The sequence below is a fragment of the Ciconia boyciana genome, chromosome 6 (assembly GCF_034638445.1).
Source record: "Ciconia boyciana chromosome 6, ASM3463844v1, whole genome shotgun sequence".
Lineage (NCBI taxonomy): Eukaryota > Metazoa > Chordata > Aves > Ciconiiformes > Ciconiidae > Ciconia > Ciconia boyciana.
The window spans coordinates 15,565,242-15,589,817 of record NC_132939.1 but is presented as its reverse complement, the minus strand read 5'-3'; the positions used below and the strand labels follow the sequence as shown (position 1 = coordinate 15,589,817).

General features: G+C 36.0%; 1 protein-coding gene across 10 annotated transcripts in view; it reads left to right on the top strand.

Moving 5' to 3' along the window:
- The window catches only part of SOX6 (SRY-box transcription factor 6), a 378,993-nt gene that overhangs the window by 155,301 nt on the left and 199,116 nt on the right, over positions 1-24,576 (top strand). For all 10 annotated transcript variants that reach the window (XM_072864495.1, XM_072864498.1, XM_072864499.1 and 7 more), the window contains one exon: positions 2,930-3,140. In XM_072864495.1, coding sequence (XP_072720596.1) covers positions 2,930-3,140 — 211 coding nt within the window. The remainder of the gene's footprint in view (positions 1-2,929; positions 3,141-24,576) is intronic.

Here is a 24,576-nt window from a genome sequence, read left to right as displayed (position 1 = left end):
TTTCTAGCTGAGTTCTGCTATTATTAGATAAGGTATTTACACTGGACTGGTCTACAGTTTTTCCATTTGCCTGTCTAATCCCTTGAATGCCTTTCAGTTTGTGCAGTTCTCCTGCTGAATCCTCAGCCACTCTTTTTAACCATTTCTGATTTCAGAAAAAGATGGGGCTCAGAAAGTCATCCTTGCTGGGTTTCTTAGAGTGCCAATTCAGATAGTACACTGCAAATGTCTTAGCCATTTATTGACCCCAATACTACAGCTGTAGGGCCAAACAGAACCAAAAACATTAGGGATACCTTTTATTCTTTTATTTTTATTCTACATTTTAATTACGCACAAAACTGACAATATAAAATGCTCCATTAGTTGGACAGATCCTCATTCTTGCAAAGGCTGTCATTCTGCCTCCATTCCATAAATGTACATCATTTGAATGGAGTTTAAACTTGTCTCATCTTCATTATGGACATTGCAGTCTTTTGGGCAAGAAAAAGAAGTGAGGATGTGCTGCCTAACAGAGGCAGGACTTGGAGAGTCTTTCATTAGCAGTGAAGGGACATTGTGCTGGACCATGTATGCATCCAGATGAGGGAGAGGATAGGTTATCAGAAGGAAGAACATTCAGTCATTTCTACGTGCTCCACAGATTAGCCTTATCTTCTTGTTTCCGGCCTGAACAATAGATTTAGTGTTCCTTGCTGAGAATATGAAAAACCCTGCATTGAGCCTGATGGATATGTTTCATGTACTGTAAGAGGACATTGCTTTCTTGAGAACAAACTCTTTGAAAATTACTAAATTGCTCTTATGCTGTACTCTTCAAAGGTGAAAATGCCATGTTTTATAGTATTAATTCTTCATTGAGGAAATGTATTATAGAAATTCAAGTTTGAAATCTGAAAAATATTAGAAGATGCTTTTTTTCATCTCTATTGTAACTTAGACCAAGTTTTAAGAAAAATGCAAAGTAGTTTTCAGAAACAATTGAAGATAAGAAAGCCTTCCTTTTCTAAAGGCAACTAAATAAATTCAGCTCTGTACCTGGTCTGTCTAAGCTATTGTTGTCCTTTGTGATGTTTGATTCTTTAATGAATATAAATGGATGGAATGTAAAATTCTTTAATGTTTGATAGATGAAAAAATGAAGGTAAAGATTTTGTTCCATGTCACCTCTCTCTCTGTTTGTGCTTACAAAACCTCTGTCACTCCTACTGTGTTGACAGGGGTGCTGCTACTGCTGGGATGCAATAGAGTCTTCTAGTTTCCTGTCTTATTGAATAAATACATTTTCAACGTCACTAGCAAATGCTGCCTCCTTCTCCAAGGGCAATAATAGTGCTGTGCTGATCATATACTACTGTGCTTGATGATGATTTGGCACCACCATCTTCCATGCAGTCCACAGCCCTTAGTTACCACACTTGCTCATTGTTAGTGTTGCTCTTTCTGTTACATTGCACAGCTACTTCTTAAACCATTCAAGACTGAAGCAAAAATTTATGTCTGATGTTGTTGCTGATGATTAATGTTCTCTAGTTCATCTTTCTTCAGACCTTGTTTCACCTGGGACATTTCCCAACACAAGTTTTTTCAGTACTCTGTAGATGGGTATTTTCAGCTCATAGAGTAGTAGGAATATTATTGTTTGTGGGGAACACTATGCATTGGGAGAATGATTTTTGATAGAACTATTAATTCATCTCTTAATTCTTAAATATATTGCCACTATTATTATTACTCTTTAATTTTAAAGAAAATCTGTTTTATGGCATTGAATATACACACTCACATTTCTAGGCATACCATAAACAAAAAACCTTAATCCCCCCCCCCAGTTTCTAGCACTCCTAGCCTGGTATTATTAAAAATCAAAAGAGAATCATAATTTTGGAAAGGGAAATGTGTGAGAAATTCCCATGGTTGAGTATTTGAGGGCAAATGGAAGAATTTGTGCTCTTTTTAGCTGAAAGAGTGAAAGCAGAGATGCAGTGAATGTTGCATCTATGGTTGGGAGAATGAGTCGCCTGAGCCAGAGAAGATCATGAAGGGCTTGACTGTTGGGTGATATCACAAAACTGAGGAGAACTGACATTACTCATTGCTTTTTGATGCTTTTTTTTTTTAGCTTATTTCTCAAATACTGTGTGTTATCTATTGACAAGGGAGATGAACTCTTTTACTTATCTTTCTGTGTTTTTGACTATATAACACCTTCTCTGATACATGGAGTCTCAATACCTATGTATCAGCATACATGACTCATTCTGCCATAAACTCATTTCCTTGCTCATTCTTGTCTATGTTAGCCTGGAAAGTAACATCTCCTTTTGTATATTTGAAGCATTATAACCTTCATTCTTTAAGAAAAATGTTTAATTTAAAGAGCAGTGAATGAGCATGGGTAGGCACCATAAGCTTTGCTTAACTGTGAAGTAGATTCCTTGCTCCTCAGTCATTATTGGCCTAATTCTTTTCCTAGTTTTAAAGTTATGGTTTTTTCCATTAGCTGAGGATCTATCCAGGAATAATTTGTCTTTGCCTGTATTTTCTCTCTCAGTGCTACATGTATTGCCTTTACTTAAGGAACTAAAGAAAACTGTGAAAGCTTACATTCATTGAAAAAAGTGTTGAAGTGGCTTATTTCTGACAAGGAAAATCCTTGATGAGGAGTATCTCAGGCATGAAGTATGAGAGTATGAGATGCTTCTCAGTTAGAAGCATGGAAAGGACTGGCCTTAAGGAAAAAAGAGCCCCTGTCAAGCACTGAAACAGAAATTCAAATAATAATGCTCATTTTAGAAACTGGAGGATACATGTAAGCTCATTAGTATTACAGACTAATAAATAATGTTTTCAACTTTTACCTGTTTGAGATCCTTCTGATGTAAGAGAATAGCCTGTGTTTTCACATTGTATTGTTTCTTTGCAGGAGTCAGAGAGTAATAAGTTATGTTCCCTATATTCCTTCCGAAATACCTCTACCTCACCAAACAAGCCCGACGAAGGAGGTCGTGACCGCAGTGAGCTAATGACCAGTGTTAATTTTGGAACGCCAGAACGCCGCAAAGGAAGCCTTGCAGATGTGGTGGACACACTGAAGCAGAAGAAACTAGAAGAAATGACCAGGACTGAGCAAGAGGGTATGTGTTGGATAAGATGATAGAGTTTCCCCACCCCCAAACCCTACAATTTTTATGGCATAAAGAATGCGTTGGGTATCAAGAGCCAGAAAATTGCATAATTGGCAAAGGCTAGGATAAAGTTATTCACAGGTTACCATGGCAATGGTAGCTTGAGATCCATTAGGGATTTTAGACAAATATGCCAGTTTTTTAGAACTTTCTAAATTGGGTTAGTTGTCTGTGAGTCAAAGCAAGAATGTCGGTTTAGGTGAAAACTCCACTCTTACTTGAAAGGTTATGGTGAATTGTTAACTGGTTGTAGAGTTGTGAGGGATATTCCTCAGTGGTATTTGTTCTTTTTCTTTTAAAAGATAAATGTTTATTTTAAACAATAGGAATGAATAAAACATGAGCTGGTTTGTTTTGCTTAGAAATTCTCATCTTTCATCACCTTAACGACGCAGTGTCTGTGGCTAGGAGAATGGGAAAGAGTTTTAAGTGTAAAAAGTACATAGTTCTGACCAATATACCTAGAATTGTGGCTGAAGAAATAATTTTTTTACAGCCTGCTCGTATATTGTTACAACTATTAAAAGAGAGATAAAAATGAGGACAAATCTTTGAGCTCTAAAGGCAGTTAATGTATTCAGTCCTTATTCAGATATTTTCATTGACTTGGCTAAGATTTTGGCCTTGATAGGAACTAAACAGAATTGGAGAATGAGTTTATCAGTATGTGTGTGCACATGGTCAGCGTCCACTATGAAAATCTCTTCCCATGTCAAGGAGGATGAAGTCTTGGTTGCTTCTGCAGCAATACCTTCTAGTCTGTGAGCTCATACATGAGTTTGAATCAGGGAAGATGTGAGAGCAGGAGGCTCTGAAATAGATAAACAGGTGTGGAGGCATCTGTGTGGATTCTGTTAGTTAATTTACCAGTGTTGTTTTGTGGCCTTAAAAATAACCCAGCAAGAATATTTGTGACATAGTAGAACCACAAGGCAGTAGAACTTTGTGATCCCTTTTTTCTTTGAAATATGAATGAGTTCAAAATGATTTTACCTCCTCAATTTCATGGTATGGTCACAGTGCACTTCAAACAGTGCACTTCAGGATCACTTGGCTCCATGTAGCAATGTAGATTTAAATTAAAATTGATGCTGATACAATAATATGTTTAAATATGGGATAAAATCATGTACGGATGGAAGTAGGCTTTCAAATTTCTTGGCATAATTGTTAAATGCCAGCACATAGATAAATGTGTTCTATAGGTGTCCTTTCTGAAACTGGTGAAACATCTCTAAAGAGAGAATGTCCCAGATTCTTTACTACCATCTGTCTGTTTTCAGCTGTAAAGATCACTCTTTTAAAAATTGCTTTCTTAGATTTGGTGGTTAGACTAGGAAAACTATTTTAAATGTTACTTTAGCAAAGTTGTTTTTTACAGTCAGTAACAGTCATTCAACACTCCATGCTAATCAAAGGTCTTGGCTCATACTTTGCTGCAGGAGTACACAAGTTGCTGTTGATTATAGTGACACCACAGCTAAGACTTTTCCAGGAGTATACTGAATGGTGTGCTAATAAAAATGTGCATCGAAAAGTTTAAACATAGTATCTTACTGTAAGGATTCAAGCATTTCATAGCTTATTTTTGTATGAATTCTCAATAATTTTCTGCACTTCCTCTGTATTAGCATACACTAGTTGATTTGAGAGGTATGTGACAGCAGAGAGATCCCTCTGAGTTTGAGCCTTCCATGCTGTATATTCTCACCAGCTGTGAAATAAAGGTAATTTCTGATCTATAAAATAATCTTGCCTGTTATGGACCACATTATACTGGAAAACTATTCTGAAGTCTGCCTATAAGTTCAAAGGTAATTGACTGTATCTTCATGTGAAGTTCTTTTCAATCCATCCAGCATTTTCTGTAGGAAAAAAGGCCACTTCCATTTTACAGAAAATAATTAATGAACATCTGATTGGTACCATATAAACTAACGTGGAAAAGTCATTAATAGAAAGATTGGAAATTCTTCAGGTTGTTACACTTAGGAAGTTCAATGGTTTTAAACTTCTGTGTAGACTAGGAATACCAAAATTCTTATGACAGATTTGAATAGCTATTCCAGTATTCAGAGGTTTCTCTGAATTAAAAAGAAGTAAACTCTCCATACTTGTTTGATTGGAATAAAATAACATTTTAAAAATAATTACTATTTTAAGACTCTGATCTTTGTTGTGACTGTGGGTGCTGCAACTGACTCAGTGCAGAGTCAGTTGGAGAAATGAGGTCTGAGATTAAGAAAACATTTTGCCATCTTATAGTCTCTTTTAAACAACCTAATTAATAGCCTAATCACACGTGTACCATACATGATGCTCTTTAACATCTATCCTTTAAAATAGGTTTCTATGGAATTCTTTTCTTAAAATGGTATGCAGGCAATGCTATTGAGGACACGTTTGTGTAATAAGTCCTGATCTGTCACAAAATTGCTTACCCAAATTGAAAAACAGCTGCTGATTTTTTCACCAAATAGATAGCATAATATAATTGCTTTAATGAATGTAATGGGGAAAAGACATGTATTTCTACTGTATACTACTGTGTAATATCTGTGGGGCTTGAAGTCTTACACCACTCCTTTGAATAAATTAATAGTACATGTCAGCATCTTTTATAGGGAGGAGCTCCATGACCATCGATGTAGCTGTGGGAACTGGGCTAACATACGGTCATATGTCAAGTTAATTGTAGAGTTAGAAGTGGAATAAAGAACTCAAGAATTCCAGTCGTCTGCTCTAACCCCCACGCGAGTACAGCAACAAGTCTCTTTTAATGTTGTTATAGTAACTTTCTGGTCCATCTATAGGATCTGAATTTGAGTAATATGAGTTGCTGGTGTCAAAAGCTTAAATATTTTGTGGTATACCTTCAGATATTAGGTGTCTTTTATGCTTGTATATACTACTCGTGGTCTCTGTTGTACCTCATAACATTGGGAAACAAGTATATACTGAAAGACTTTATTGTGTCTAAATAGATATATTTAATCAGAGTCCTTTGGCTTCTGAAAGTAAGTTGTCTAATGAGAATTTCATCTGAGCAGCTGTGACTGAGGAGGTCAACAGGCATTGCCTAAGAGAATATGGCCCAGCTGGTTAAATCTGGTTGTTGTAGTGATTTAAATGGTCAAGTGCTGCTTGTAATCCAGGACCGTCTGTTTGTAAAGGAAAGAGTGAGTGCTTCAGCATAATGTACAGCTGTTTTAATCTCTCTTTAATAATAGCGCTTCAGCCAGTGTCATGTCTTGTGTATAATACTGGGAACATGAGCACCTCATACAGGACTGAATATACCTTAGGTACGTTTTTAGCATTATTTGTAGTTTGAACAAAGATTACCAACACCACAGGATAAACAACATTTTTTGACTTCATGGTCCAGTATTTGCATACTTTTTACACTAAGGCATTCCTGTGTCTTAATTTATAATGATTGGGAAATGAGAAAATTGATGAGAAAATTGTAACTGGGGAAAAAAAAAGAATACTACAAATATTTAGAGTTAATTTGAGTATGTAAAGACTTTGCTGACATGTGTTCTCATAAGACAGAAGAGGTCAGAAATGAACAGGTGTCTAATTTAATCAACAACACTAGACTGTAGGGCCTCTTGGATAACTTCAATATATTCATCTTCTTAGTTCTTCTATGAGCAGAAGGATTGTTTTACTGGCTTTTTTTCTTTGGAAGTATCCTCCAGTACAATCAAGTGTTAAATCTCTTTACAGCTCAAATGAAGAGTTTATGTTAGATAGTATGGTCAGACTGCTTCTTTCCCTTTCTATCCCCCTTCAGTAAAAGACCTTTCTTTCAGCATATTGCTTATATTACTTTTGTGAGACAGATTTACATCGCCTGGGCTGCCTGAATTCTAGGCTGAGAATTGGCTTCCAGACAACTATCCTCCTGTACTTCATCATAAGCCTCTACGAGCAATAATTAGTAGTACACATCTCGTCTGTAGCTAGGAGAGCAGATTTCCCCCTTTCAGATCTGGAATGCTAGGTTGGCAGGTCAGCTGGCACTTCTGAGCTGGAAACTGGGCATGTCATTTCTGCTAAGTGCTAAGCCCTCATTACTCAGGGCCTGGATTCCTAATTCACTTTTGACCTTGATTCTGAGCGATGTATACAGTATCATTTTTCAGCCAAGCTCAGTTCAGAATTCTAGCACAAGCTTTTTATAAACTGCTTCCCATTCTTGTTTCCTCCTTGAAGACCATAGTTGAACATTCAGAGATCAAAGATTTTTACGTATGCATGTTGGAATAATGAACATCTATATAAAGAGTAGTATATTCATAAATTTCCATCTATTCTCTGTCATGTGCACCTGTTTGTACTCTCTCTCTATTGGTGGATATATGTAACTCATAGTGATATATAATATGTCTAAAGATACCTAAATTAAAAATTAAGGATTCACATGTATTATTCATTTTATATGCAATAGGGAAAATCTTACTACACTACTCAGGAGTGGTGGTTTTTCTGATTTTGTGTTTTGTTTTGTTTTTTTTTTTCTTCAGCTTCGGTAGTTAATAATAATCAAAGGCTTTCTTTCATATTGCCTTAAAATAGATTAACACTTCCCTATAAAATTTTCTACCATGCCAGTAAGGACAGTATACTAAAGTATTGCACACACAAATATGTACATATTTCCTGTTGACTTCACTGGGACATAAACTTAAACTTTCACATACTGTGTTTTATAACTGGACACTGGTAAAGCATTTCAGTTGTAATTTTATGCAGGTTTTTTTGTTGTTGGGGTTGGTGTTTTTTTTTTTTAATGGAATCTCTGTGTGGTATATTGTATTAAATGAATGGAGAGTTTCAGTTTTGTGTTCTTTGCTTTAAGCCTCCCACAGCTGAGAACAGGCAGAGTTCAGGCATATACACTTGTTTTCTGGTATGGTTTTAAGCACAACATTTGAGGACACTACATGTCAGGAGTTGTCTTTTGTGGATCAGGTCTAGAAGTGAACGACTGACCATCTGTGGTCAATTAATATTTTTGAATGTTTTTCAGAAGTTTTACTGAGATTTAATTCAATTTATTTGTCTTGTGGTATGCTCTATACCCACACTTTCCGCTAATGAAGGCATGATCCCTGGTTGTCCTAATACACCTGGCATTTATAGACCCCTGTTCTTTATTCTTCAGTTCTCTTGATGGCTACAGATATTTTGTTCTGTTTCAAGGCTTTAAAAATGTTACTGGGATTTGGTATTAGGATTATCCAAACTAATTGTTAAAAATGATTTAATAATACTGTTCTGGTTTTTGTGATACCTATGGAATTCATAAGTGGTAACTGGGGCTCCTCTCAGCTAGAAACAAGTTCTTTGCATATGAAAAACTCCACCTTCTTCAAAATCCTTTCATCATCTTTGAAAAACCTTGCCACATCTGCTAGGTACCACCCTCATCGTGTTTCCCTTTTCTTCTTAAAAATAATTTTTGGTGAGCAAATTCAGAATCAGTTATGTATATAGTTAATTTAATACATATCTTTTACTTGTCAGAAGCCATATATGGTAGCATCTAGGCTGAGGAATTTTTCTGCTAAACTCCAAACATGCTTCCAAAATAAAAACATGAAAGCCCAAAAGCCCACACAATAAATAGATGACTCAGATCAAGTTAGAGGAGAGATATGAGACACATTTTCCTAAACCTCTTTGAATTACTTACCTCTTTACCATATAATTAAATGCAACTCACTGTCTCTTTTTTTCTCTAGGAATTCATTTGTTGAAGTATACAGTGAATTCCTATGTCTTAATGTGTTAAAATAATTTAGGACTTTTTAGGAACATTATCACAAAGAAAGTGGTTTCTAGGGTTGTTTTCCTGGTAACTAAAAGAAGATGCAGCCTAGTTTCTTTCTAGCCAATGTATTTGATTTTTCTATCAAAAATTCATTCTTATCTGAGGCAGAAATAACTTTAATGAACTTGTTTTAATGACATTTAGAATGCAATGTATGTTTAGGTGAATATTTCTTTTTGCAAAGGCAGACCCAGCCTGTCTAACCATACTGTATCTGCTGGTCATTAATATTTTGTCTCATATTTTTATTTGTCCTTCTAAGTATATGAGAATTTATGCATTTTTTATTATTATTTCCTGTCTTATATCCTTTAGGTCTTTCATCGTATTGTTTTGTGATTAAATGCTATCTCACAGTTTTTATTTAAGAAACTGGCACATGTTGTCATCTTTCCACCTTATTTTTGCATTTATTGTCTGGCTGTCTGCCCTGCAATCTTGCCCAGTGTTGTAGCATTTGAGCATCTAGTCATTACTCAGGTTCTGTGTGGATTACAGTATAGTAATTCTTCAGCATTTTTCAGTATGTCTCATGCTACATTTGAAAGTTTCCCTTCAGTTTTCTTTGTTCTGAAATTTGTTCATGACACAGAAATGGGGAACAGTACAGGCTTTTACATTAGGTATCATGAAGAATGAGATCTGTATGAATAAGTCAAGAGATTATGGAAACTGTCCTTTTTTGCTAAAAGGTTTTCATGTCCCTTCAGTTCTTATCTCTAATTCAGGATTATCAACAAGAATGTGGCGAGTGTAATGTAGCATTTTTCATAATAGGATCTGCTGGAAGTTGAATGGAAATAGCCACATGAGGACCTGCCAGGTGAAAATACACCTTGGTTACTATCAGGCAGTTACCTAGATGTAGGATCTATGGCGTTTTATGGTGCTTTACTTTTCTGGAGGTTGTGTTTCCCAATACAGGTTGTTTTCTTGTTGAAGCTTTGTACTGCTGCACCTCTACAAAATTGTTGCATTTTCTAATAAACAGAGTTGATCATAGCTCAAATCCTGATGTGGGGAGAGTCTGAAATTCAGGTCTCAATTCTGAAGATTGGGACACCCCTTCTAGCTATGATAACTCTTTAAAGTATTTTTAGGTAGATGTTTACTTTCAGCGTTTTGAGATGCTTGCGTTGCATTGAGGAAATGTCTTTATTCAGCCCTGAATATTTGAGATGAGTAAAATCTTTTTCATTAGAACAAATGGGCTTTCAGCCTTTCCTCATTGTCTCTGAACTTGAGCTGTAGACAGGGACAGAATAAACTGAAACAGGCCGAAATCTTCTCAGCACCAGCATTTACTGACCATTTCAACCAGTTCCTCCCCAGTGACTGTGTTTTCCAACGTTTTACCTTCGGGGGTCATCTCATCGTTTTCTTTAATCCCACTGTACCTCTCAATTCTGACATTGTCCACTGCTGGATACAATTTAATTTAATTCAATTTTTACTGTGTGATAAATTGCCTCTGTGCTTCCATTTTATATAATGTTCTGCACTATGCTTCTCTATTTTTGTCTCCTTTTTAGTCATGGTATAAGATCTGCTATCTTTACACTATTTGTGTGTTATTAGTATTATGAAAGCATTATTAAAAAAGTATATCTAAAAAGCCAGCTTTTTCCTTAGGGCAGTAAGAAACACAAGTTCAGTTTGAATGGGTACAACTGACATTGGACTCTGTGGTGAAGAATGTGAGTAAATAGCTGTAAAAATATGGAGAATTGCTTCAGTTGCGTGATCTTGGCAGCAGAAAAATAAATTCAAACTTCATTGGTTTCTGATGTACTGTGACACAAACAACGTTATGATCAGATCATGCTTTAAAACGGTAATTGAAATACATTTTGTAGTCATCAGGTTAATAGTAGGGACTAGACTGCAATACTTCGCTTCCTAAATTTGCTAATGTAAATATAAAAATACAAGGGAAAGATAGAGCTCGAATGTGGCTGATCTTGTATGCCATTGTATTTTCCAAGTTCTGTAGGGTGAATAACCTCAGATTTCTTTGGTGATGAACTTTAGTTTTAGTTGGTCTTATTTGCTTTGCCATTCCTGCTGTTTTGCAACAGGGCCTAAAAGTGCTTTAAGTGCTTGTGACTGGGGTAATGAGTGAAAATATCTTTCCAGCACTGAGAGTATTGCATTAGACTGAATAGTCACCTTACTTGTAAAAGCACTATTAGAGAGGGGCAGCTGTAAGTAAGGATAACGATTTGTGTCCAGTGCTTATTTACTGAAAACTGTAAATGTATTATTTATTGAGAGCTCTCCAGACAGTGCTTGTCAGAATAAAAATGTCAACTCTAAGCAAAATGTTATAATACATAATAAAAATGCTAGGTACGCACTTTAGAGATACAGGTAATTAGATCTGCTTTTCTTATAGAAATGACAGTAAAAATGCTCAGCAGCATATACATTTTAAATGCTGATATATTCCTTATTTTTCTATACAGTGTTTGGTTTAGATACCTTATCATTACTTAAAAATAATTTTGACAACTTTATTTGGTTGCCACAAGAGAGACAGAAGCATTCGCTGTCTGGCTGCAGGAGGCAGCTACATGCTCAGGCTGTCTTGCTCATCTAACGGAGAGAGAAGCTACTCTCACCTCTGTGTTCTAGTCTGAAACTCCAAGATGTCACTTCTTTTGTGAGGGAAACCTGCCTCCAGTGGAAACAACAAACAGTTATTAAGATTAGTCTTCAGCCGTGCTAATTAACCCCAAACAAATGTTTTGTTAAAGAGACTAAATGCATTCAATGTCAGTGTTACTTTTGAGTATCATTTAATACAAGTAAGAATTAGGGAAAAAAAAGTAGTTCATATTTTCCATTTAAAATACTACTTTATTTATGTATTCTTTAAACATTTTTATTTTCCCTGAAATTTGCAATGGGAAGAATTTGAGCTTAAAAAATTTGGAAATCTTCTAGAGTGTTTTTAATGTGACGGAGGAAATTGGATTTTGAATTTATCTTTTTTACAAAGAACTGCTCAGTTCAGCATCACAAAATTTAAGATGTCATCATTAAATGCAGCTTTCTTCTTTCAAGTGTATCAGCCAATATGTGAAAGAGCCTTAGTGTGTTTATTTCAGTGACAATCTATCCATGTTCTCCTGCACTCAGTTTGCTGTCGGTTTCACAGAGCTGGAGAATCACAGAGTGGCTGAGGTGGGAAGGCACCGCTTGCGATCGTCCGGTCCAACGCCCCACCTCAGAGCAGGATCACCTAGAACAGGTTGCTCAGGGCCATGTCCCATCAGTTTTTGAGTATCTCCAAGGATGGAAACTCCACAGCCTGTTCAGTGTTTGGTCATCCTTACAATATATCCTTACAACACATCCTTACAACCAGAAAGGGGTTTTTTATGTTTCAAGGGAATTTCCTGTATTTCCATTTTGTGCCCTTTGCCTCTGGGCCTGTCACTGGGCACCATTGAGAAGAGTGTGGGTCTGTTTTCTTTACTCCTGCCATCAGATATTTATATATTATCCCCTGGAGCCTGCTCTTTTCCAGGCTAAACACTCATGGCTCTCTCAGCCCCGCTTCATATGAGAGATCCTCCAATAAATTGATTGTCTTGTTGCCCATTGCTGGGCTCTCTCCAGTATGCCCACGTCTTTCTTGTACAGGGGAGCCCAGAACTGGACACACCACCCCAGGTGTGGTCTCAAGCATGGTTTATTTTAAGGCCTCTAGTTCTGCACTGTAGGACTGATCTGGTACCTTTAAAGCCAAGAAGGGCTTTATCATGAACTTCAATGGTAGTATGCTCAAGCCCTACCTGAGCCCTATTCATCTGTGTAACTCAAGTTTTAGCCCTGTGTGTGTGCTCTCACTTCCCAGTGCATTGCTGATGAGCGCAAAGTGAAAACCAGGGACAAAACGTAATTCAGTGTTGTGAACTACATGTTTCTGTGCTTCATAAGTGTATTTTGCATTGTGATGAATCCTTCTAACTCCCATTTGTAGCCAGGCTTCTTCCTTATTTACTCTTTGGCATGTTGATCTCCAAAATGAAGCAAGAGTTAATAGTTGTTAATGTGTCAAAATCCTCCCTATTCTGTATTACTTTAATAACATAAAGAAGTGGTGGTGTTTCTGTAGAGTTCAGATTGTAATATTAATGAGAAAAGTGTGCAATAGCCCTTTTTAAATATAAATGTAGTTGTGATGGCAAGTACTGTATAAACATCTGCAGATAGCCCCTGTTAGCATTGCTCCGTCCTGACTAGCAGCACCCGTTCTGCTGCAGTCTTGGGTCGGTCTTTAACTTGGGCTGCCAAACAGTAAAGCCATGCCAAAATGTCTTGTTCTACAGCCTAGCTTTTTGGAATGTATCTAATAGCTGTTTTCTTTCATTAATCATAATATATTTTTAGTTTTACTTACATAGGTGCCCAGAGTTCCTGGGCACAGTGCCCTACATATGAATGCCTGTTTATTTTCATCTTCCTTTTTGTTAACTGTTTTACTTAATGCTTTACATAACCATTTGCCATATTTCGACATGAAACTATAATGCACTGCTGCCTGCTCACATTTCTTAAAGAACTTGATGTGACATCACCTTCTGCGGTGAATCATGATCTTCACTGAACCTAAAAAAACCCATCTTGAATACTCTTCTGTCTTTTATTTGTTTGAAAATGTTGAAGCAAGCAGGCTCTTTCACGCATCTGGAGGAACTCTGAACACAGTCTAGAGAGCCTGCAGTGGCACAAAAACATTGAGAGCTCTGCGGTGAGTTTCTTGTTAGTCTAACACCACCTTAAGACTGCATTCTGTTTGCATTTATGCTATGCTGTATGTGTTAGGGGATATGCATGAGGCCAGGATTTGGCTCTTTCTACTCTATCTTCAAATTTACCTGCATTTTCAAAGTTTAAAACAGCTCTGGTTCTCAGTGTAGGTCTTAGCAGTCCTTATCGTATCTTAAATATGTAACAAGCAGATTACTTTTAAATATTTACAGTGAAACAAAAACTAACACATTGGGCAGCGGTTTGTTGAAATGTCAGAAGAACTTGCCATAGTGAAAAATAAATATTGAACCAAGTTTATTCCTGAGGTGACTCTATTAATTTCAATGGAATTACTGCAGGAGTAGTTCTGAAAAAATCTGTCTAGATTTTGTATCATAAATTTAACATTTTTTTACAGAACTGTGAATAGCTTAGAAGTAATTTTATAGATCTGGCACACACACGCATCACTGAGTAAAATAAGCTTCCTTTACTTCAGTTTCTGTTTCCTCTGTGGACTGTTTGTGTTTTTAGCTGTTGAAATGCGGTTGTTGCAGCTTTATTAATAGGTCTGGTTGTATCTGCAGTTATAATCGTAATTAAAAATTTGGTTGGAGCATTGGTTCCTCCAAGTGTCAGTGTATCTGTTGTTTTTGTCATATAATGACTAGACAACGTACCCTGGCTGTTGCCTTTCTGTGTCTGTGTATCAGATAACACAACAGACAGTGTCCAGACATACAACCTCAAAAATCAAACCAATCTGTTAATGAACTAACAAGGCAATGTAATAAGCATCTCTATTCAGTCATTTTCCCCAGCTTTCAGTTATTCCTTAGAGCAAGAGTAGCTAGTGCTGTATCAACAAATTATTTGATGACAATAATTTGGCTGATGAGAATACAAGGAAAAAGCCCCAATCTAATTAGAAAACACTGTATATTAGGTGGCAAAATGTGGCTGATATTTTATCTTTTATTGTGAAACTGCAATTTGCAACTTTCAGTAGTTAACGACTTTTATGTCCCCCCTCCCCCTCCCCGCACACAAAATCATTAAAAAAAGGCCAAAAAGAGACTACAGGATTTGAAACACAGTGGCCCTGAAGTGATGGGAAAATGGCCAAGGTGTCACAGCTAATTTCTGACCCTGCTTTATGAGTTCTGCTGTTCCTTATTCCCCTTGTCAGTCTGTGAATCCCTGAGGCTGTACAAACTGGCCTAACATCACTCAACTCCAGTTTTATATCCTCTTTTAATAATGTTGAGTCTATTCTGTCCAACTTTGATTCAGACAACCTGCTTGTCTTGAAAAAGTGATATATTTAATCAGTGGCTCTGTCTCCAGCATAGCTCCCACTGCGTGAGACTAGAGCCAAAGAGTAGTGCAGTGGCCTGTCACTTCTGTTTGAATAGGTAATGTGGAGCCGTTCAGCCGAAGAGACAGGAGCTGGAACTGCTTGTTAGGACACATGATCAAAAGCCACTCTCTGCTTTCTGCCAATCAAGCCTCATGTCGCCTTGTGGGGCAGACATTAAATAGATTTTTCTGCCGTACACTGTGGGCACTTTGCCAGTTTGACATGTGAACTGTTACAAAAGATACCAGAGTTTCCACTGCTTGCTGACTGCTTTTAAATATTACCAAGCCCTTGCTGGCCAAAGTAGAATATTTTAAATAATGGATTATGATAAATTTCCACTGCTATTAGGCAGTCTCCTTCCTGCTCCCAACAGTGCAAAGATATTTTTAAAAACAAAACTGTAAGTTGGTTTCTGAAAACAAACAAGCAAACAAAAAACTGTTGAATAACCCTATGGCACAAAGATTTGAGCAGATAACTACTGTCTGAGAATTGTGGTGAGTTGTGGTTTTCACTGGTGCGATTTTGAATATTGTTTCTATTTTTTGGTCTTTATACATTACTTAATTAGATTTTCCTAGTTGAGATCATAGCCCTATTTTGTTATTAAGTTTATGTGGAGGGATATTAAAATTGGCTTGTTTTGTAAATTAGGTTGAATTTATTTAGTGTGTTTATTGGCTGCTGGTGCAAATATAAATGTCTTAAAATGGCTCTGTAGTTGTTTTTAGTTATACTTTCCCTTGTTTTTTTCCTCTTTGTCTATTACCCTTCATAACCACCTCAGCTCTTGTGCCCATGGCAACAATACTCAGTGGTGGAGGCTAACAAAGATGACATTTAGGCTGTGCCTAAGTAATGAATATTCTTTTGTAACTTCCAGGCCACTGAATTTATGCCTTTTTTTAGAGGTCCCCAGTACCAGTACCTAGATAACTGCTTCTATTAATGTACTTGCAGTCATGATACCCAGATATTTGCTCCCTCGTGCTTGCTCTTCCTGATATAATTTTTTTTTTTTTTTGAGTAAAACTTTTTTACCAAAACATACCATGGCAATCTAGTGGAACTCATTTAAACAGTGCGCTACACATAAACAGCTGCTCCTTCAATAAGCCATTCTTTATAATACCCTTATTACCTTCTAGTGTCTCAAATTCTGATTAGTCAACAGTGCTGATTACTGTATGGCATTCCACTGCCCATCTTCCTTCTGCTCAGCTGCTCGTGTCTTAGCTGTTATGTGATTACAACACAACTTGTGCATTGTTTCTCCAAGTTGTTCTTCATATTGTATATCTTAAAAAAAACAACTAAACCCTCTTGAGGATATGGAAAAATTTATTTTGAGTCACTATGAATTCCCTGAAACTCTGTGAATTGTTTTTGTACAACTGTGATCTTCACAGTCTGCGTGCTCTGCAACTTTCTAGTAGGATGAGTAAGTTCTTTAGATTTACAAGGGTAATCTATAAATAAATGCCAGTTAAAAGAACTTTAGAAAAATGATGGTTAGTTATCATGAAATTTGTAATGTGGCAGAGCAGGAGAGGCCAAAGACTGTGTTTTTAAAAAATAAGCCCAAAACCAAAATCCAAAAAACACACAGAGCTTTGGCCTAGCTTTGCTTTCACAAAAATCAGTGGGTTCAAAAGTCAGTAAGAACAGAGCTACGTCATGAGAAAGCAGTTTGGAAAATGTACTCCCAGTAATACATTCTGAGTTTCAGAAAGGTATGTGGTGGTAGAAGGAATGCACAGAATGAACATGGGAAGAGAAGGAATTGTATCACCAGAGCTCTGGATCTCTGATTTTTGGTCAAAGCAGCAAACACAGAGGTTTGTTAAGGACATTAAAACTTTGTCAGCTGGTTTATAGGTAAACAGTGCGGTAGTGAGGAGAACACCCTTGCTGTGGCTCCGGTAACCCCCCGCAGCTTCCGTTGGTGAAGCCCCTTAGAATCAAGTCCTGGTGAGTAGGAAATGCTGACACACTCAAAACGCAACCCCATTAAAGGCCTTAAATCTGTCATTGTGCTCTGGAGCCTGTTCTGAAAATAGCAAAGCTCTTTTTGTAAATTAAAATCGGTGTGAATGGGAACAGATGTTGACATGCTTTACTTTATCTGCAGGGATCCCCGTTAGGGGGGAGAGGGTCAGTGAGGTTAGATGGTAGGAATTACTGCAAATGTGCAAAGGACAGGATAGTCTAATATAGACATTTCTTTGATTTTATGTAGAGCTGTAATAATATCCAGTGGTTTCTTCTGTTTGCTGATAAGTCTGTGTATAAGGAAAGATGATTGTGTAATACTTTTAATTCCTTGGAGAATGCTGTCCCCTTTTATATCTGTTTACACAGATAAAGGGGAGGGATGCTCACCCTGTTTTTCAGAGTTGCTGTACTCGGTCAGATCTGGATTCCAGGAGAGTCTGAATGACCTCAATTCCCATTTACTTCCATGTTACCTGAGCTCACTCAGGACCTCATGTAAGGTGCTTTGCATGAGGTGCTTTGCTAGGCTCAACGTACAAAACCTTTGTATTCAGTCTGATATTGGGTAGCATTTTTGGTATTTCAGCATTACTTTTTAAGATTTTGGGTGAACTCTCATGTTGCATTAGAGTCATCATCAACTTTTAATAGTTTTTGAAATAAAAAAATAGTTCTATTCTGAAATGTGCAGAATAGCTTTGCTAGTCAATCTAAATAAATTCTTGTTGAAGATTTTTCCTGATTTAAAAAAAATATAGCAAAGGATGAATTTATTTATAAGAACCGTAATAGTTTCCCTCAATTCCTTTTATATTTTAGATTACCTTATAATTTTCTAAATCTACATGAACAATAATGATCAATTTTGTCAGTATTATTCACACCTTTTATTAATTTAGCATAGATGAATAAATGTGAATGTTGTGAAGAGTTGATTGGGAATAGATTTTAAATCTGACAGTTAGATTACAGGGTACCTAAGAAAAAATGGCTCTTTCACTAGGTACCTAGTAATTTAATTCTTGTTTGAAATTATTATAATTTATTACAGTGTGTGGGTCCTAATGAATGTCTACTATTAAATGAAAAGGAGAAATTGAAATTATGAAATTCTTTTAACTTGTATCTTAAAAATCCTCTTAAACAATTCAGTAGATATTAATAAGCAAAGGGCTTTTCTTTCCCTTTTATGTGAGTGCAAACAAAACCATTTTTGCCAGTACATAATGATATTCGATGAGTGCTGCTGGAGATTCTTACTTAGAATCAAGACTATCTTAAAATAAAATGGAATAATTTTATGTTACAAAAAATATCTAAAATTTGCTATCTTGATTAGACATTTAGACCTTAACATATGGGCCCTTCAAGGAAAGCTCAAAATCATTCTCTAGAAGTTTTAGCTTTGTTAGAAATGCAGACCTGTGTGCTAAGAAATTAAAACTTCTCAGCATTTTTCCTACTGAAGGAGTCAGTCATCAGGGCATGAGAATATTATAAGCGTTATACTTTTACTATCATTATATAAAATTATTTTTCCACTTTCCTTATTGACTTTGTTTTGAAAAATGGATAGGAGAACTTGGTAAAAATGGGTAGGTATTTCAAAATAAATGGAAAATGGGTAGGTATTTCCAAATAAATGTGAAGAGTAGGCTATAGTGACATTTTAAATAAGTGATGGAACACAAATTGTAAAGTATCTTTGTTAAGCGGATGAACACACATTAGAAAATTCTTAGATGCAAACTATATCAGTTCATGCTACTGTAGCTCATATAAAATTAGGCCACTAATGGGGTTATACCAGGATAAAATCTGTTTAAAGAATAGAAGGCCTCTAGTTTTGTCTGTAACATACCATGGTATCTAAAATTGTGTGAGCATTGTATAAGCATCTGATAAATAAAAAAAGGTTAGAGGTTTCAGTGGAAATTTTGTTTGTAATTACACTGTTTAGAAGTCAGTAACAGTTGTGGCCATTGGCATTCACTGGTTTCAGACTGGCTCAAGTTTCTCACCTGTACTAGTTTTTTGCAGCTCATCTATATCTCTTACTGTAGAGGATTTACATTATTAAAATGCCAACCAGGATCTTTCTACAAGTCAGAAAAATATATTTCTAAGCTGAACAAGTCACTAGGGTTGCCTGCCCTTTCTTGATTATTTTCTTTATGTGGAAGGCAATACAGTTACCCTCCTTAGTGAAGTCAACTTAGTATGAGTAATAAAATATTACTTCTGGTTACCTGTTGCTGTCTTGCAGCTGACAGATGGAGCACCAGTTGGATATTCCATTTTAAGGTACCAAGGTAGCATTGCGTGCTTACATCCTTTGAGATGCATGTGTCTTTTCCTCTGGTAAGAGTGTGTGGGGTATTATTCCACTGCATGTTTCCTGATGTGATGCCAGAAAGGAAAAGAAAAAAGAACAGAAAAAAAGAAAAGAACAGAAAAAGACAACAGAAAGAAAATGAAAAGAAAAAAGAAAGAAAAAAGAAAAGAAGAAAAAAGGAGACAAGTCTGTTTTGGGGTCTGGGTGTGATTTGTCATCTCAGTAATTTTTGCATTTTCATCAAATAGATGTTTCTAAGTTCAATTGGACACAGCTGAAGCTAGTATTTTAAAAAGTAACCTGGATTTGGGACTGGTATGTTTTTTTTTTTATTTTTTTATATTCCCTATCCAAAATAAAAGGCACCCAAATCCACCATATTTGAAAATGACATTAGGCACAGAACAAAACTGGTTATGTTAACCCTTTGTGCTCTTTCTCACTGCACACAATCGTGGTGTAGAACCTGATCGTGTATGAACTTTGCTATCTAGCTGATAGGATCCATTTCAAGCTACTAGTAGAAAAATGGAGACTGAACAGAATTTGTTCTTTTCAAACTTCTAAAAATACTTGGGCCTTTCTCATGAGTTAGGAATTTTTATGTTTAGTGTTCTTCACTATAACCAATTCCAACAACTGCCCTGTTACAGTAAAAAAAAATAGGAGTGTGCTAAAACATGAGCTGAAATATCCTTAAGAGCTAACATTTCAAAATATAAATATGAATTAATGCTAGTGTCATTTTTTTTCCCCATTTCCCGAATTTCTTAGGCATATTCTAGCTATGCATGCTGTTTATTAAAATTTATTTTCAGTAAAATATGTAAGTACTATGAAATGAAGTTATTTACTTTATTAAACTTGTGGTTTTGGTATTATTTGAACCTTGAATGTGGAAATCTGAATGAGATGAGATTAAAAGGTTTAAATAGCTTTAAAATTATATTTACATTAGTGCAATCTGTCCATTTTAATACTAATCTGCTTTTTTAGTTGAGATTGTATTATAAAAGAACACCCAGAGTGGGTTAAAATAGTCCAAAATATTTGCACTATGAAGCATGTTTGTTCGTTTCTTAATCAGCCAGAGTTCTCAAGGAAAAGTTCAGTTCAGATATTAGCTATACTTCTTAGAAATGACCTTGTGGGGTAGAGAAGCATGGCACAGTGGCACTTTCCAGCTGTACACATGGTATCCGTCGGGGTACAATCATGCTCAGTCCCAGCACCGCAGGCTTGGACATATGTTGAGTTTTATTTCTTTCTTCTGACATTAATCCTATTCACCAGCTGTTCTGCCAGCTGCCATTCTTCAGCTTGGAGATTACATTTTGGGGGATACCAACAATCGCCTAGTTGACCAGTGTTCTCCCCACTTACTTTAAAAATGATTGGAGTTCTGGGTTAGCATTACTCAGTCTTTTTTACTGCCTATGTCCTTAACTGTCTTTGAATTCTAGACTTGATTTATGATCACTTTGAATATACTGCAGAAAAACCCTCAAAAGAGCTCTGATTTCCACCATACTGGTAAATCTGTGCTCACAGAAAAAAAAAAAAAAGGTTTGCAGTTAACATTCTGAAAGCTGTAATTAATGTTACATGCACTATTATGTAAACAGCATTAATTAGCGACAAATTCTTCTGATAAAAATCATATTTCAGTCAAAAGAATGTCTTAATTTTTCATTTTTACATGTGTCTATTTTAAGAAGTTGCATTTTTGTAAGAAACGATTTCACTAATCTAGTTTGAACAGACTATTAAATCTCTGTTACACTCATAACATATACTAATAAGTCGTATAGATTTCTCAGTTCATATTCCAGATGATCTGTCCATAAGCAGGATGTTAAACATCTGTAGTTTAAGCCTTCTGGGACTAACAAATGCATTAATGCTGGAAAGAAATGTGGCCTGAACAATAAGGTTACAGACCATGTGGTAAAGAAACAACCCTGATATCATCAACTCAGCACATACGGTGCACTGTGCCTGGGTTGTAATACAGAAATAAAAGAACAATGACAGTCTTAAACTGTATCCATTTATAGCATATATTTATCACATTCATATCAGTAAAGACAGAGAATCCCATATTCAACATAATTATTTCATGTGGCAATTTAAAGATCTTTGTTGCACATCCTTCACAATTGAGCAAAATTGGCTATTAGCTGGATAAGGTTAAACTAAACTATAATGGTAAATATTTATTACAGGAATATTCAATTAATAACACGTATTCTGCATTTCTTTGCACAGCCAGTGATTTCATTCAGATCATGTAAAGCAGACATTGGAATCATCCAACTCAGATCACACTTTAAGGAAACAGTAGCTACATTAATAAAACCCACCCACCTTGATTCCTTTTCCCTGTTCTCTTTTGCAGACTTCACACAATGTTAATTTAATACAATTATAGAATTAAGGTATCAATATGTAACACAGATGAAATATTTTTTAAATAGGAGTTACTCTTGACTTCCTTCATAGTCAAGAAAAGTTTTGGGGAGGGATGGGGGGGAGAATCCTAAGAAATATTCCTGATGAGATGATGTTCCAGACTCACCAGTAGTGAACCCCCTTTACTAAATATGGCCATTCTATTTATAGAAATATTCATATTTTCATTGGTGGCCAAAGCACTGCTTATAGGAAAACCTACAGGTGACTAATAGGAGTTGCTCACTAAGTGGAATAATGAATAGTATTAGGTGTCAATTAAATCAAGCTTCCCCGAGGTGCAGGTGCTCCACAATGTACTGACACATTTCAAGTAGCAGCGCCACTTCACCCATGCATATGAACAAGCACATTTGCATATTAAAAAGCTGAAAATTATTTAACTGAAGCAAAAGTCTTTTAGAGATGATGGAGGTTATTAAAACTGTTGACAAGAAAGAAGGTAATTGCCTGAAAATGAGAGATGACATTCTGCTATACACAGGGAACGTTGTTTTTGTTGTATTGTGCAGCAGTGCCTGGGTGTATAACCTATTACATTGAGATTGCTCCTATGCAATTAGACCCTTTTTGTCCTCTCTTCAATAAGGCTATGATTATGAAGGATTGAAGAACACTTGGCATATTGAATGTCTGTTGTTTTTATAACTTCGTCAGAAATGACAAAACACGTTTTGTGTCCTGTTTTTTCTTTGTAGGCTTATTGATTCTGTGATTATAATATTCATAAAAGACAATGTGTTCATGGTTGAACACTCTGTCATTTATACAGGTTTTATTTTTTTTATTTTTCAGCATAGTACTTGTTTGAATGCCAAGGTGTTAGTCAGAAAGACGGGCATATAGAAAGTAAAAGATGAATAGGTGAGAAATATAGCACTCTAATAATGCCAAATATTTCTATTAAAAGTGAAATAAAAAGCCCATGTATTTCAGAAGTGTCTGCTCAGATACTCACCAACTTACAGTGAATTTACTTTTTATCTCTCAGCAGTGATTGTTTTCCTATGTGTTTTTTTTGTCCTGTCTTTCCTAGTGATAGTCTAAAGAAACCGGTTGAATTGCACCTTGCAAGTGTCAGGAAAAATTGCTTCTGTGTAAGCCATGAGTGAGAAACTTCATTTAGCTCACATACTATTCTACAAAGAAGAAAACAATGGAGCTTCGTTTTACGTAGCTCTCTAAGATAAAGGTGCCTGGCAGGCAATACCGTTTAATGCTCACCACCTAAATGGTCATTTGTGGTGGGATTTGCAAAACTGCCTAAGAGATTTGGATGCCCAGTTCCCATTAAAGTTAATGAGAACTGGCGGCATCCAAATTCCCTTTGCAGCTTTGAAAATGTCAACCAGCCTTTCAGTGTTTGTGATCATGCTGTATGTTAAGAGAATGTTTCCTACAAGCTCTGTTTTTGTTAGGTTTTCTATTATGTTCCAGGAGTTGGCTCAGAATCTGAAGAGAGGCACAGCGATTGGAGCTACTTGCTTTGAGTTTGGGCAAAGGTGGTAACCTTTCTGCCTCAGATACCTTGTCTGTAAATTGGAGACCCTAGCACTTACTTGATTTTGCACTATGCTTTGATAGCTTTTGAATTAATTTATTTATATGAAAAAGTATTAATACTTGTTAATAAGAAGGTTTTGTTTCACTCTTAGTGTCCTGGTCTGTTGAGGTGTGTGACACACGTGAGAGCCTCATCTGTCTGAAACAGCTTTAAATGCATTAAACCACAGAACATTGTAATGATATACATTATTTATGATATAATTGATGTACTCAAATACGTAATGAGTCATGAGGATAGATGATCCAAACTCAAGTAAAAGTATGTCATCTAGTAGCATTAAGTATCTTTTCAAGAATGTATGATTTCTTTCAAGTTGTGGCTTTTTCGTATGTGGTAGCATTTTAATCTTTTGTCAGCCACTGCATGCCATATGCTTTCAGCTGACCCTTTCATGAAACCATTTATTTACTTTGATCTCTAAGACACTGAAATTATCTGCTTTCTTAAAATTACATTAGTCACAATTTGAAAAAGTAAAATTTACAATTTATGGGACCAATCTTGCAGTTCTTGCTTAGATAGTACTCTGTTATGCCCCAAATGTAACAAATCGTTATATTAAAGATGCTAGTTGGACTTCCTGTCATTCTGAGATACCCCCACTAGACCAGATTTTCAAATGGCCCTAGTGTTAAACAGGTCTTATTTAGTCATGTAAAAAAATATTTCTTTTATTAAAACTCTCAGAGCTGAGAGTAGCGGGAACATTTCAGAGAAATTGTTCACATCTTTTGAGTGCTTGAAAGAGAGTTGAACTTTCTGGAAAATCTAACTATTTGATTCTTGGTGTAAATGCATGAGAAAAATGGAAGCTCAGCAGCTGTCACATAGTTCTATTCTAGTATCATGTGTGGTGTAATATATGTTATGTATATGTATATTTCGACATTTATATATTGAATATTTGATGTTTAGTTGCCTTAGCATCTAGTATTCTTTTCTAACAAAGAAAATACAAAATGAAAGAAAACACTGATCTATTTGTTCCAAGGGAGTGCACCACTTACTAGCTGTAGAGAACATCTACAGCTTGATAAAATAAGCTGT